The following is a 16,484-nucleotide window of genomic DNA, read 5'->3' as shown; positions in this document are numbered from 1 at the left end:
AGTGCAAGATAAACTTTTGCCATTTCTCAGGAATGGGAAAGAAAATGTAACTTTTTATTTTCAGCTGGATCAGTTTATCTAGACTGTGAAAGATTAAACACCAAGAGGATACTGCCAGCAAAGACAGAGAGAAAAAGCTGCTTACTTCCTGTAGGATAATAAGAGTGCAAAGCGGAGGTGTGCATTTCACGATCACAGCAAGCTGTGCTTTATTCAGAATGGTACTACAGCATTTGACACATGTGCTGTAACCACATGGAAACCATGGCATGGGAGGAATATTGTAGGAGGGAGATTGTAAAGTATAGCAAGGAAAAAAAACCCAGCAAAACCAGGAAAATAAATTTGTATTACGTAAAGGAGATATGACACAGTTGTGCTGTTCAGAAGTTTTTCCTTATATAAAAAGAAACATTGGTAAGAATGAAAACCCATTCTTAGAAGAGAAGGCGCACGAGCAATGGTAGGTAGGTAGGTGGGAGGAACAGCGTAGGTTGTAAGACCGATATTAGACTTAAAGTACTCAGAGAGGAAAAGTCCCACAAAATGAAAAATCCCTTCAAAAACAACAGTGAAAGCAAAAGGGAACATGTTTTTAAGTTGTTTGCTGTGCCAAAGATGAAAGTGAAGCCAGCTAGATACTGCATACAGAAAACAGAAAGGGTAGCATAAAGAAGTGCAGAAGATCCCTGACAATCACCAGTGTAGAAACACTGCTTTCACAAGGTGTCTTCTCTGACAGAAGAGACATAATTAGAGGAGTGAAATGCCACTCAGCTTTAAGGTGTTAATAATGTCCTGCAAGGTCAGCTAGAAAGTCCACTAGTGTCAGTAAAAGGCTGCCTGCTGACTTGAGTGGCTTTTGGCTCATTTCCATAAAGCTTTTATTCAGGTGCAAATTGAACTCAAGTCAACAGTAAGCCAAGGAAATGACTTGTTATCACACATTACACTATTGCTTGATGACCTATATTCAGTGAGTTAGGGGCCCTAATTTAGTCTCTGGCCGACATACCAGCAAAACTCTATCACAGCTCTGAGAGTAATCAGGGCAGTTCTGGGATGTACAAGCAATGTCATGGTCAAGGTGAAGTCATGCTACTAAGTAGCATGCAAAAAAGACCTAGCTCAACAGAAGATTTCAATTCCCAGAGCAAGCACTTGGCTAGCTCTTATAAAAAAAAAAAGCCCCAATTTATTATGTTCAGCAGAAAGGAATAAAAGCAATGCATAATTTTGTATTATACAATTTGTCTCTGAAAGTGGAAAGGTTTCCCAGGAAGTGATATTTCTATAAAGTATTATCATAGATTAAAAGAAATAATTCTACTCCATCCCAATTTATGCTGAAAAGTCATTGAAAAAGAAAAGTTATTTCATATTTTGTCCTCTTTTTTGTTTTACTACCATTTACCATTTCCCCCTTCCTTCTTCCACCCTGTGATTTACATCCTACTTCTGCATAGCTCTTAAATTTACATGAATTTTACAGACTGCAGCTTAAAATTAAGCACATTCCTAAAAGTTTTCCTGAACAGGAAGGGATTAAAAAACATATGTGAAATGAAACATTCGTACAAGGACTTTACTGAGTTACAACGACTTCGGCACTAAACCTAAAAGCTTCTGCTGCCTAGCCCCTCTGATCTAACATCTGTGGGTGAACAGTGACATGCAGGAGTTTTTATTTTTAACAATTCCATATTCTTTTGCAAATCTCATATCTACAGAGAACAGAAGTGACCAAGAGCAAATACAGTCACTGTGATGCATTGTACTTCACATATATCTTAAGGAACTATGGAACAAAAGTTTCTTAAGTCTCAAAAAGAATAAGCTCCGCGTCCGTGCATAATGCATGGCTTTATGGAGTTTGTGGTGGTACGTAACATTTACGTTCACCTTGCAGAGGCTGCAATAACTGATCTCAGAGGAGGAGTTTTGGCTCAGGAAAGGATGTGGTAAAGTCTGATGGATGATAAGAGGAATCACTGGATCCCTTGAGCAAGCGCCAACTAGCTTATGAAAATCCCTGCAGAAGATGAGACTGCTTTCTCCTTTGGACATTAATGGAAAGACAGAGCAGAAGCAATTCCTGGCTTCCCCTGAGACAAAGTCAGGCAGGCTGCTATGGGGTGCTGCAATAAGCATGTTTTTGTCTTCTGGTCTATTCATCACTGGTGTCAAGAGCATGACATTCTTAACAAGGATCAAACGCTTTTCTCTAAAATCTATTTCTCAGATAAGGTCTCTGAAAAAAATGGGGTAGAAGAGGACAAGGAAGGAGAGGAAATTAATGAGGGAAATGCAGGAGGAGTCTTTTGTCACTAATCACGAATACTAGAAGAGATACAGCTCTTTTTATTCCATTTTAAAGCTACAGCCTTAGGGAAGTTATACTAAAATTAGGTTATTTTTGGTTCAGTGAACTATGATTCACTATTATAGCTATGAATTTTGCAGAAGACAGACAGAAACAATTGTTGACTTAAATCCACACTATTTTCTTTTATGGATATAATTTATTTTCTTGCTTTAGGGGACCTCTCCGTTTTAGAATCATTTAAAATAAAACACTAATACCAAAATTGTTCATTTGTGCAATTTTCATGAGAATTCGGTTGTCTCTTTTAAAAGGTCCAGATAAAAGAAAAACACTAAGTGACATTAAAAAAAAAAAATCATTATTCCTCTTTACTAAACCTTTCATAAAAGAATAAAAAAATCAGTTTTGTTTATGTTTCTCCACAAAATACAGTGCAATTCTGAGTGAACTAAAAGGTGGAAACCATGGGTTTGTCTATTTTCAGACACATTGTTCTTCTTAATTAAATGTCAGATGCTCTCTGATGAGTTGCAAAGACTAGCTAAAGGCTAATTTCACATGTTGAGTATATAAAAATACACAATTATGTAAAGATTTCATAGGCCAAAGCTATAATTCAGCGAAGTATTTAAAGCAGAGAACTATTGTACATACCTGGCTACTCACTTAACACTAACAGGTTGAAATACTTCACAAATTCAAAGCATAGGTAGTAGGGTCCCTTTTCAGAATAGCATTGAAATACGTTCCCAAATCTACTCTCATTCAGAAAAGACCCAACCAAAACAGGCATGACTGAACACACTTGTTTAAATGCTTTCCTTAACTGGTGCCTAGAAGTAAAGAGTAGAAACGAATAGGAACAGACACTGTATGTCCTAATGGAGAGCTCTGTATGATGAGGTAAAACATGGACTTACTTGAGGGTGGTGAGCTCTGTAAGGGATGGCTGGGTGGCCTTGAGATAGCTCTCTCTCCGTGCAGCAATCTTTGGAGATGGCTTCGGACTTGTATCTGAGTCTCCGCTGTCATCATCCCCCATGGCTTTGATGTAACTGCCACTACGCATTCGTCGGCAGGGAATCTCATCATCTTTTCCTCGTGGAGTGTATCCAGTCCATTCATCTTGAGGAACCTGAAGTGATAAACACAATTCTCTTATTGGTACACTCTTCCCTGATGTAATTCCACAGCAAGATTTCACTGTGCTAAGCCACAACAGAGCCATAACAAAAACTCTCATGACCAAGGGCCCATCCTCAGTCCCATTAGACTATGGGTTGTTGTTGGTTCAGCTCAACATATTAAACACCTCTGGGGAGGCATGAAGAATGAAGTAGAAATCCCTATATCACAATCTTTTCAGACAGAGCGTGCATAGCTACACTCACCAGGATGATTTTGGTTCAAGATACATTTCAAATTAGTGGAGCTATGTGCTAATCATCACAGAAGCAGGTTTGAAAGTATAAAATTATTCTACTATTGTGTCTATAACATATTTACTGGGACTGAATAACTTCCAGCTTACAGGGATCCTCCTTTTGAATTACGTTAGTCTAAGTGTCTGAATAATACAAGTCTTTATTCCCTTTTTCTCCTTACTGATGTGCATTATTCCTCTTGATCTGAAGTAATTGCTGTCCATTCTTTGTACCGGAAATCTCAAACACTGGGAATGTGCATTTGCAAGATTTTGGGACATAGCAGAGGACAGTCCAAGAGGATGGTGCTCTTGCCCAACCACCCTCTCCCTTTTTCTGCTCTTGGGGCTTCTGACCATTGTAAACCAACACTGTTCTCTTTTCTTTAACAGTGGAAACAACATATAGTAGGGCAGGGTCCTTGAAGGAGTTGTCCTGAAGTTATTTTCCAGAAATCTCATTGTTATAGTAATGGTGAAACTGCAAAAGGGCTTTTTAGTTAACCATATTTTGCATTAGGTTTGAATAAAAGTAGTTGTGAATTTTTAGTTTGCTACTTTTCTGATTATTCTTAGTGATTCAACTCTGTAAAGCAAGCTATAGCTACAATGCTCAGAAACCCTTACAAGACATATTAAAAAAGGAATCTCAAATCTGGGTTGCAAAAATTTGTCCTGCTGCTTACAAATACTAGCATCTACCAGGATAATCACCGAGTGTCTCTCTTCTAAATGTTTGTTCTTCAACAACAGTTAACTTCTGCTGAGTACCTTGTGTATCCATTGCTTCCCAAACTTCAGCCAGAGCATTTATATGCCAGCTTGTTTATACAACCAAAACTGAAATGTTGGGCTGTTTGCTAACAGCTTAGCTGTTGATTCTCACTCCAAACATAAACCTAAGTCCAGAGGCTGTAAGGCCTTTCAAATGTTACTGCCAATGTAGGCCAAATTTTTATGGCATTTTATCCATCTATGCTGCTATAAACTGCAATCCAAAATCCACTGTGCTATACAAAGGAACAGAGATATTTAATAGTCCTAAGCATTCATGGGCTTTTTACTAAATATAATTAATTAACCAAACTATTCATAAGCCATGCCATTGCTTTGTTTCCTGCTGATTTGAAACCCAAGACCTTGCCAAATTTCCTCCTTCATTGACTCTTCTTTTCCTGCCACTGACATCATGATTTAGAGCCTTCCTTGAACTTCCAGTCTCAGACAAGTCCTTCTTTCCTCTTGTGCTCAGTCTAAGCTCTCTCTTTTCTCTCTTGGTCAAGTCTGGCCTTGACAAACTCACTTGGAGCTTTTATATTTTCCTCAGAGGACTCAAGATTTAATCCTGGAAGTGTTTGTATCTTTATCAACATTTCTCCAGTCTTCCTTTCTGAGACTCAGGCTTCCTTCTCAGTTGCTCCATGTTTTATTTAACCAATCCTTTCCTTGTGCCTTTTTAATTTTCCATGTTTTCTTTAAATATCCTTTAGTAATAAACTCTGTTAACTCTGCTTCTGTGAAACATTTAAATTCTTATCTTTCAACAGCACGTGAGGTTTGTTGCTTTTTTTTTCTTTTTTTCTTTTTTTCTTTTTTTTTAATTTTGTTTTTGTTTTTGATACGTGCCTGGGCTTCAAGAATATAAGTTCCTTAAGGCAGGGATATATTTCAAAGTCCAGTGTTCTTATTAAACAATGGCATGCAGAATCGTGTCTCTACATGAAGTAATTGAATAAATACACTTAAAAACACTTAAAATATTTTTCTAGAAAAGGGCAAGACTCTAACTAAGAACTGGACTATTACAGACTGAGAGTACTAAGTATTAGCAGAGCCCACTGGAGGAACAAGGTTGAATATACAGCTCTGATACGTTAAAAAGCAATGTGGTGCCTAAGTTTATACCTAGACCCCAGATCTGGAAAGCTGCTTCTTTCCTGGTATGTATACATTTGTGAAGTGCCAATGAAGGTAATAGTTTCTAGAGGTTTTGATTCTGATTTTTGACATACAAGGGTATGGAGCATTTTACACTCCTCCTCCAACCACTTATGACAGACAGAGGAAAACTTTTTTTCAAGTCTTATTCTTGCATTGGTTCTAGGCCTATAGCATCATCAAACAGTGAAAATACAATCTATATTCATACCACCCCTCACATACATTTTGGAACCTACAGCTCCTGTTTGTCAACTGTAAAACCTTGACTTTTCAAATCACTCTTGTACAAAAAAGAAGTTAACACAGGTTTAGTAAAATCAGGCTCTGCTGACGTTGTGTCGACATGCTCAGATTTCAGTCAGAAGTTTAAAAACTGTAATAGTGTATTTCCAATACACTACTGGAAACTAATACAGATTTCAGGCAGATATTAGATATCTACGTATGGAGCGAATATGTGAATTCTCAAAGGACATGCACTTTAATCTGTTTAATATTTTATTCATTATGTTTTAGTTAAAGATCTGTGCTTTTTCTCACTAAAATAAATTAGTGAATTAATTTTTAACGTACTAAATAAAATATGTTTGTATAATGTTAAGGTCGGTGTCTTTACCTGAGAAAAAGCCAGGGGAGTTAAAGTTACAATGCTCATACAGCACCCATAATTCAGGCAAGTTTTAAATAAAACTTGTAGTTTTAGTAAATAATAGACATGCTGTAAAATTTACTGCTGTAGTTTATAGGTGCAATACAAATGATGAGATATAGCTGCTGTGGGCACCACAACCCTGAAATTCTTGAGTTCTGTTATCAATAACCCATACATAAGTAGCATACTTTTTATCCTAAAGCTTCTCAAAATGAGTTAGATACAATAGGCCAAGTTGTGAAAGCTGGTTGCAATGAACTTACTGCAAAACTTCCTATTTACACATGCAAACACTGTGATGAGCTTTGAATGCATTGCTCTAGCCCCACAATTTGTATGATGTGTATGGGGGGAAGTTTCCAGTTTGAGCTTTGCTCACTCAGTGAAGTGGGCAACCACTAAAAACCAGCATGCTACCTTTTTAGTAGCTCTTCCACCTTTTAAACACTCTAGTGGCAGAGAAAGAAAGCTGAATTGTTCATGCAGAGACCAGGGCAAAGCAGTCTCAGGGAGTGCCACAAACCCACTGGCTGGTTTGTGTACTGGAAGATAGTTGCATGTGCAAAACCAAAGGAAATAATACAAACGCAACCCAAGTTCCACTACCATATTATGGGTTTAAGGGTAAACCCTGTATGTGTCAAAGAGAAAAGGATGGCTATGGTTAGGGAAACCAGCTAGATTTAGAGAACAGCCTAAAATATCAACACAGATATGCTTCTAATTTCAGTTAACACATTGAGGAAGTCAGAGTGTTTGTACAAACTATCTTACCTGCCTAAACAAAGCTGCAGTAGACGAATGTAATGGATGTTTGATTAAAAAGCTATTTTAGTTAAACAGTTTGCCCAGTTTTCTTGCAGATATTTTAGGCTGAGTGGTTTTCTTTGGTTTTCTATTTTTTTTTCCCTTTTCTTTTCAGTAAGGTTTCAGTATTCAAGAGAGTGTTAGGGAAAAACCATGGGTCCAGTTCCCCTTTATCTTATTTCAGTTTCACAAGAGTCAGAAACCCTGATTTCAGAAGATGGAGTAGGAGAAAACAGTAAGACATTGTGTAACTTGTAGAGAGCACTTGCAGGGTAAAGAAACGCTTTAGAAGTTGTAGATTTTTGCTTTGGCTATTAACAGTTGTAATACTTTTTATGAAAGGATCTCAGAGCACTGAGATCTGTGTATTGCTCGAGTAGGACAAACAACACTAGAAGTTCAGCATTTCCCTTCATTGTACCTATCTTGCTGTTTGGAAAATACAGGCTGATAAAATAATGTCAACATTTAATACTTCTGTGCCTGCAGTCAAATACCTCAAGCAATACCTACTAAAAGAAGTGACCTAATTTTCAGAGTGCTTTCATTGGTGCCTAAAAGGAATGGCTGTAACAGCTTAGAGCAGACAATGCAATTTACTGTCTGTGAAGTGTTTCATATCACAGGAAAAAAGTAAAACATAAAGCCCTCTCAAAACTGATTTTTCTATTCAAAACAAAATTGCAAAAATAAAATTGATCACATTATTTCATGCATTCTGGTTCTATACATACGGTACTAAACATTCTGCAGCATGCTTCCTTCTGTTGATGTGGAAAAATCCTGGGAAAAGTGTCTATGTGAACCTCCAGCTGTTTTATTTTTTTCAGTCAGGAGGTCTGCACAAATTTTCCCACAGGCTCTTACTTTGTTTGAATGGCCAATATTACGTCTTACGAGGTCACATACTACACTGCACGCAAGTGCATATGCACGGTATCTGCTGCCTTAGAGGATTAATGGCATTAAGATTGACATACCTGAGATAAAGCTGTTTCATGCTTTTAAGAAAATCATATTATCCAATTACCTTGGCAATACCATTTTTTCTGTATCAGAATATCAAGCGGGAACATCACTTGCATGATTGTTTTTACTCTCATAAAAAGGGGGAAGAGCTAAACTCAGATCTAACAATGAACATCATTGTTTTTATTAAAAAAGAACTATTATTATTCACACTATTGAAGTAATAGAGAACCTGGAAACATTTCATTCTGCAAACGATCTTTAAGATCACATACAATTCTTTCCTAAGAAGCCTAAGAATCAAGAATGCATTTCACTTATACAAAAAGCACAGTGAAACAAAACACCATTATTACTTGAAAATACATAGAAAATATTCAGCAAAGGCCCCTGAGCCAGGCAACTTACTGAAACTTAAGATTTCAGCATACACCCAGAAATAAAATGTTTGTTGCAAGTATGAAAGCTAAGTATGACTGTCGTTTCTTCTGATTAAATGGCAGATATAAGATTGTTTTGTAAACAGAACAGACTACACAGATAACACACTGCCACCAGCCAACTCCTTACCTGGATTTAGCTTCATTTAGTGTATATATTACCTGTCCTGATCTTTAACTGTATTTATGTTGCTCTGGAAGTGTTCACACTTTGTCATTAGCTAGGCTGGACTCACTGGTCAATTCCTTTAATGCATTTTTTGATACAAAGGAACTGGGTTTTTCTAATAGGTAGTCTAGGTCCCCAGATAAAGAAACTAAGCAAAGAGGTAAACTGGCCCCCCAGTTTTCAAACATTCATTTCAAAAGCTCACACGTAGTGGTATGTGAAATAAACAAAGGTAAAGAAAACATTTTTTATTCAATTTCTAGACAATAAAATTAGAATATCTAATTTCTTTCTTTTTTTTTGTCCAAAATTGTTATTAACTTACCTTACTGGATGAAATAGCAAACAGACTGTCTCTAGAGCAAATTAAGTTCATTATTGATCTCTAGTTTGATTTGGTTTATTGCAGCTGAAATCATTACAGCTTCTCCCTTGCTTTGCCAAAGCAATGTGGATGACTATAGAAGTAAACACAAGGACTGGAAGGAGTGGCTAACCATCGCTCACAGCAGTAGACTTGTAACTTTAGCTTTCTATTAGTATGCAAATATTTAATTAAATGAAATTACACAACTGAAGAACAATGCTTAATGACTGCTCAGTGCAGATTTTCAAACTCATGCAATTTGGTTTTCTTAGCTGTTATTATGCCTCTTCTGCGTGCTGTTAAGGAAGTTTCAATTGCCATCTTCCACTTACTAAGCCTTTTCCTAGCACTCATGAATATTGAATTAATCAAGACCAATAAAGATGAGTAGCATTTCATTCTATCAATGTGCATGTGTTAAGAATCCTTCAAGTATGCAAAAAAAAGGAAGCCTTAGAAAGCTTAAAGAACAATATATGTTTAATAAGCCTCAAGAGTTTTCAAAAAGGCAGATAGGAAGGTTGCTTCTATTTAGGACAAACTTAATATGCTCAGTATCTGCAGCAACACTTGCTTTAGCTTGTACTATTTCAGGTTCTACTATAAATTCATTTAATTTGGCTGACTTATCTCTGTATTTTTTACATGAAGAGCATTAACAGCAAGACAAAGACCCTGTCTGAGACAGAACGTTACTTCCTCAGTCCTAAGTGCCCACACCTTGCATCAAACCTGAAAAGCAGTGTGAAGAATTGCAATCTTCCTTCACATAACGTTTGGAAAGTCTTCTAAAACAGTATGAATCCTCATAGAGTAGGTCAACAGACAAAATTCTTCAAGCCACCACTCCAGTTTATAATTTCCCTTCATCAAAAGGTGCCTTGACCGCTAGCTTGTCAATCTGATTCACATCCTGCTTTATGAAGAGGAATGTGTGTCTCCTACACAAAACAACCACCTCTTGATTCCAGATAAATTTTCTCCTCCTGCTTTACACATAAAAACCCAACCAATCATGAAGAGGGCCGTGTGGATACAATGATTCCAGCCAAGGGCATTGCAAGTTTCCCACCCCCAAACACATTCTGCAGAAAGGAAGCCAAACAGCAACTACCACATCTATTAGCTGAAGGAAACATAACTGAAGGTCAAATAGCAGGAGTCTTGGCCAGGACCTCAAACTAAAACTGCTTCAGTGATACTCATGGATGATATTCTCTCTGTGGCAGAGGGCAGACATTCATTCTCATCTTTCTCAATACCCTTGAAGTTTTCAGTGCAGTTGGCTATAATGAAATATGGCTCCTTGCCCAAGTAAGGATGACAGGATGACTGTTAACATAAACACCAATCCTTGAAAGGACACTTTTAATGACTAGCAATGGAAAAATGTTCTTTAACTTCTAGATACCTTTTTTTTGGGGTGAATCTGTTCTCTCCCTAATCACTTCAGCAGCTGCATACAGTGATTAGTTGGCATCACATGTCAGTACTGTTAAATGAGGTGTCATTTTACCTTTCTTTCACTACACATGACCACAAGCCCACTGTCAAGCAGCCAGCAGGAAACTGGTTTGTGGATGGAGAACATGTAGCTGAATCTGTATCCTTGGAAGAAAACAGATGTGGTGGGTAGAGCTTTTTGAGAAACAGCCCTTATGCTGTTTCTGTTGGATGACTGTAACTGGATAATCTCTGGTGCTTTGCTAATGTTGTGGTCTTGCAGGCAGCAGCTGTAAGTAATGCAGTTAAGCTGCCACCTTGAGCTGGCTATTAGCTTCTGTCACATTTTAGTGTACAGTGGACAGGCTTCACTGGAACTTCCACAATGCTTTCTTTTGGATTACAGTGATGAAATATACCTGTGACCCATGTAAGAAGCTTTCATTTGGCTCTAAGGAAACTCTCCTGGTTTCAGAACATAGTGCGTCTTCTCAGTGACTCCAAACTGTCATCTCTGTTCTACAGTAGTGTCCTACCGGATATCATATCCAAGTCATGGTCTTGACTCTCATCTGCTGGGAACTGAATCGCTAGAGACCAGGAAATCTCAAAGATTTCATAACAAACTGATTAGCAGGCTGGGGTTATGCCAGTAAAGCAAAATTAGACACAAACTTATTTGCATAAAAGACTCTTAGAGACAATTCAAAGACTGTCTCTGAAAGACCTGGCCCATCAGAATTGTCACAGTGTCTTATCCAACTGCATGGCACATTGCTTAGCCTTTGGTGAGAGAAATATATGTCTGTCAGAAGTCCAGACAGTCCATTGAACAGGCTCAGGTTAAGAGATTGGAAGGACAAACAATACACAACCGATTCATGTTCCTGTTGCTTAATTTACTACTGACAGAAGTTCAGCTGTGCAACAAGGACAGCACAAGAGCATTTGTAAGGCAGAACAGAAACTGTAGCCAGCTGCCCCCAGCTCAAACCACTCTTCTGGCACTGTAGTATTTGCCCACTCAAGAGTTGTACTACAAATTCGATTTTCAAAACAAAAAACCATAACTGAATGTAGGGGAAATAGTCCTTATTACTTTACAGTGACTGAGGAAAACATATCACCGCTCAGTGTTTTTTCCCCCGCCTACTTTGCATGTCTCCACAGTAAAAGTTAAGGATTTATAACTCAGATGCAGATTGAAATGATCCTTTTTGCTGGACTTGATTTGTCTTGAAGGTTTTTGCTTTTTTTTTTTTTTTTTTTTTTCCGGTTTGTTTTTCTTTTTCAGTGAAATTGCTGGAAAAAAAAAGATTAGAACACTCCAGGTATTTAGGACTTCAGAAAGGAGTCAAATCCAGGACTGAGTCTTGTCTGATCTATGAAGGAACTGAAAAAGATAGCAAATGCCAGCTATTACGTGCACCCATAATTTTCATAAACATTTCTGACATAACAGTATAGGTAATGTAGTGTCATCTGCGTGTGTTGCTAAACCCCGTATACGGTAGGCTAGCAACACAGAACGAGGATCCAGCTGCCAGAATTATGTTCATTAATGGATGCACTGTTAGAACGTAGAGATGTTAACAGAATGAACTGACGGTAATTCAAGTTAATCTAGAAAAAATAAGGTCAGTGCCAGTATATTCAATACTAAGAAATTACAGAATGGTGGCAAAGCTAAAGGATAGAAAATTACTACCTGAGGAACATGGGCAGAAAAAATTGCAGCTAAATGTGAAGTACTGACATTGCTGTAGGACAGCTCTCTCAGTACTTAGGTGGCCCCTATTACTGCATTACTCAGACACCAAAGGTCAGTCCAGGTTTTAATTAAATGAATGAGAACACGGAAGTTGTTAAGGTGAAATATGTGGCAAGATTGTTCTCACCAACTCAGCTGACAAGTTCTCTTTTTTTTAGGTAAATTAAAGGACTGCAAAGATGAGGAGGACAGCTATACTGAAATACTATCCTGCATATTTATTTTAATATAGCAAAGAGATCTTGGGTAAGTTTGCAGGTAGGCTAAATAACCAAGATGCAGGTTCAATGGAATTATTTGTTATTAATATGTTTTTTGTAAATAAGATATTTTGTGCTTTATTTATATTTTCTAAGTCCCCACAAGTTCCCTAACTTTACTTATTGTTCATGTTACCCATATTGTAATTTAAAAACTAAAATAAATTAGCTGTCTGTGAATGATATTTTTTCAGCTTTAATGTTCTTAGATACTAGTTTATTTTAAAATTCATGAATATTTAAGAATTTCTAAACACTTTAATGATTATTCCATTACCTGGAAGCTAGCTTAGAATACATAACAACATTTGACATTTTATTTCACAACTGTTCAAATTGTTTCACTAGCTTTACCAACAAGTATGTTGAAACTTATACCTCATATACTTTGTAGTTCTGACTGGAAAATTGATAATGGAAAAAGAGAAAAAAAGGCATATCTTTGGCTACATGAAAAATGGAAGATCAGTATCAATGGATATTAAAATACAACTTTTATATATATACAAGGACATACCAAAAGATTAATTCGAATATGGTAGCTGTGACAGAAACGCAAACACCACAAATGAGGAAAAAGTAGAGATTAACTGAAAATGCAGATAGACTTGCATAGATGTGCCCAGTATAACAGTTCTAACATAAATTGCTGTGTCATAAGGATAAACACACTGTAAATTAACATACTGCGATACCAAATCGTATGACAGATACTGGTCCTTATTAGCACCCTGACCTAGGGTGATGCCCTCTATTTGGCCATCCACAGACACAGGCAACAGAAAGAGGCCGAGATTGAGAGCATCTCCTAAGAAACTGTGGAATTGCCTTGTCCTGAGACTGGAAAACAAGTCACTTTAACTATGAGTTTCTTAACGCTACACATCATATAGTAATGTACATTGCAGACAATCTTCACACAGAAAACCGAGCACAGTATGAACCAGAGCCCTTCACCACCAGAAAATTATTATTACACCCAGAAACCCAGCTTCTATTTCTTATAGTGTGCATCACAGTCTTCCACTAAAGGTCAAGCGATGCAAATGCAGGACTTGGATGACGGGACTGTTGTCCCCACCTACTGCAGTTCAGTTTTCAGAAGTAAAATTTCCATCCTCAGCCCATGTGTCTGACACAACTGACTTCAGTCTCATCAAATGGGATCAAAATAAAACATATGACTGACCCATGTAAGAAGAAAAGAGGAATAATACAAAAAATGTCATCCTTTGTATTTTTCTCTATCTCATAACAGATGGACAAAGGACCAGGGGAATAGTAATTACAGGGAACATTGAATGGCAAAACTATAATCAGAGACAAACTCTGCAGTGTATTTGATACCCTTTTAACTTGAACAATCATGAATTCATAGAAAACAAGAATGTCAAAAATATCTACCCTTGTATTTAGACCCTATTGTTCACAGAAAAAGACTGCTGCTCACATTTTGTCTTCCATAATTTTGCTTAATTTTAATTTTTCTAGAGAAGAAGCCACCAGAGAAGTAGAGACTGCCCACTGCTTTATAAGTCATTCTCTCAAGGGACCAAAACCATTTGGAAAATGAATTTTGAGAAAACACTAACAGTTCCTTCTCACCTTCCTTCAAATTAGTCCAACTGTAAACCTGGATCAAATAAAAGCACTTTCCTGAAGAAGAACCAGCTCAAAAAAAAAAAAAAAAGGACCGTATCTTTCTACTATCCAGCTCCTCATTCTTGAAAGGAGAAATAGAATTAAGAGGAAAATATAATTCCATTCCCAAAATGCAAGTGAAAGGAAAAGGTTTGCTTGACAGTCTTTAGACTAGTCTGGGAGCTAATGTCTCTTTCTGAAGATGCACAGTGTTGAGCGAAGCCCCCTCCAGACCTCGAAGGATGGACACTACACCTCAGCACCCAGGCTGGAAGCAGAGCCTGCCAGGGTGAAGAAAGACTGTGCAATGCAGGAGGACTCTGCGCTCGATTCAAATTCCAAATTATGAGAAATAAGCCCATCTGTAACACAAACTACTGCCAACTCCTTCCACAGAACGGTTATGTGGAAAATATCACACCGAGTGAGATAATTGTTTGTTATTTCCATGTCTTTACACTGAGAATTCATCCAGATACTTTGGTGAGAAAAGCCCTTACAAGCAAATGTGAAGTCAATGTCATCTGTGATCTCTGATACACTCAGATCTATCAGAATAAAGAAAATAATCCTGAGTACTTTGAGTTGTAAAAAAGTCACTCCTTCACTGAATTCAGATACTACCACAAGAAGACTTTGCATGAACAAAATAGATGCCGCTTTCAGGGATCAGAGAGTTTATGTCCTGGACCATAAACAACAGCTTAAATTACATGTGAGTTGATAAAAGCATCTATTTAACAATTAATGAGTTAAATAAAGCAACGAAGAAGCATCATAATGAAACTAAATGGTCAGAGTTGTCCAGTATTGCCATGAATTTGCGGCTGTCATGTCATTTAGTGCATTTCTAATTGTCCTAACATAGGACACCAGCCTTTTGGTACAGTGATGAGAAGGTCACCAGGAAAATAACAGATATACAGAATTCCTCTACAGCCCACTAACGGAGTAATACTCTGCTGCTGTTAATATATATTTATATTGTAGGACAGCCAAAAGGCCTCAATTAGGTCTGCTCCCCATTGTGCTGGGCACTGTGGAAACACAAAAGGAAACAAAGTCCAAGCCCCAAAGGGCTTATAGTGTAAAAGGATAAGTGATATAGTGAAGAGAAAGGCAATGGGATGTGTTCAAAATAGACTGACTTCTTAATACCTATATCCATTTGTCATCCTTTCAAGCTGCCAAGAGAGAATAATAAACCTGACCTGCTTCCTCAAATCTACCCTACTCTGAATATTATTTCCAATGTTAACTGAAGACTGGTTAAGATTTTACTTTTTTTAAAACAACAATATCAAACCAGTTATATTTCCCTGGCTTTTACAAACAAGCATAGAATTAGAAAAAAAAAAGAAGCAAAATTGAATTAAAACCAAAATAAAACTACCAGTGAGGATGGGAAACACAGTGAGAATTTAATTATTCTAAGTGAGAATTTAGTTATTCTAATTCCTGCCCTTGACAATTGTTGGGCATATTTTCATACAGACACAGATAATGTCCTCTAATTCCACTTCAAGAGTCTATTTCTGTCAGTTAAACATTATCTAAAAGTCCCTATGGAGGTGTTCATTTAAAGCTGATGTTGGCACAGTTTTTTGCTCTTTTCTAGCCATCTGGTCACATACTGAATTGTCAGCTATTTTATCTAAACCCGAGAGGAAGGCTGAAGGAGTAAACAAAAGCATGAACAAAAGAATTCTCAGGGTCCAAAGTAACCACAACAATCAAACCTAAAGTTATGATTTCTTCTCACTCACAAAATTCAGACAAAAGAAACTTCATACAAAAAAATAAACCCTCAAAATGTTGCAACCTGAGGCTACTTTGAAACCCCTCTCCTACCCCTGTCCATACAGCTCTAAACCTACACTGAGCATTTATTTTGCCCCCTCTCCCCCACCCCACTCTTCTAACAATTAATATCAAATACACAGATCCATTTCTTTACATTTAAAACTTAGAATCCCAGAGGCTGGCAGTCAAAATTATTTTACATGTCTTTCAATAAAACCTTTTAAGATCAATTTTTAAATGTGGATGCCTCAGTCCTATGCTTTCTCTGAGTACTGACTTAAACAACAGAATGTGGAAGCTGACTGTCTCATTAAAGCACCCATATGAGAAACCTTGCTACAGTTTCTATACAAATAGACAAGAGTCCCACTACATTAAAATGAAACCAAATAATCTTAGCAAACCTCTTTTTTCCTCATGGTCTTCTTTCTTCTCTGTGCAACGTTGTTCCATCTTACACACACACTTAGAT

At 37.3% G+C, this 16,484-nt stretch overlaps 1 protein-coding gene across 1 annotated transcript in view; it reads right to left on the bottom strand.

Annotated features, from left to right (window-relative positions):
* DLGAP1 (DLG associated protein 1) overlaps window positions 1-16,484 on the bottom strand; it is a 435,074-nt gene that overhangs the window by 127,366 nt on the left and 291,224 nt on the right. The window contains exon 5 of the mRNA XM_075084759.1: window positions 3,247-3,461. Coding sequence (XP_074940860.1) covers window positions 3,247-3,461 — 215 coding nt within the window. The remainder of the gene's footprint in view (window positions 1-3,246; window positions 3,462-16,484) is intronic.

The sequence above is a fragment of the Phalacrocorax aristotelis genome, chromosome 2, assembly GCF_949628215.1.
Source record: "Phalacrocorax aristotelis chromosome 2, bGulAri2.1, whole genome shotgun sequence".
Lineage (NCBI taxonomy): Eukaryota > Metazoa > Chordata > Aves > Suliformes > Phalacrocoracidae > Phalacrocorax > Phalacrocorax aristotelis.
The sequence above is the reverse complement of the archived record's forward strand: the minus strand, read 5'-3'. Positions and strand labels throughout refer to the sequence as shown.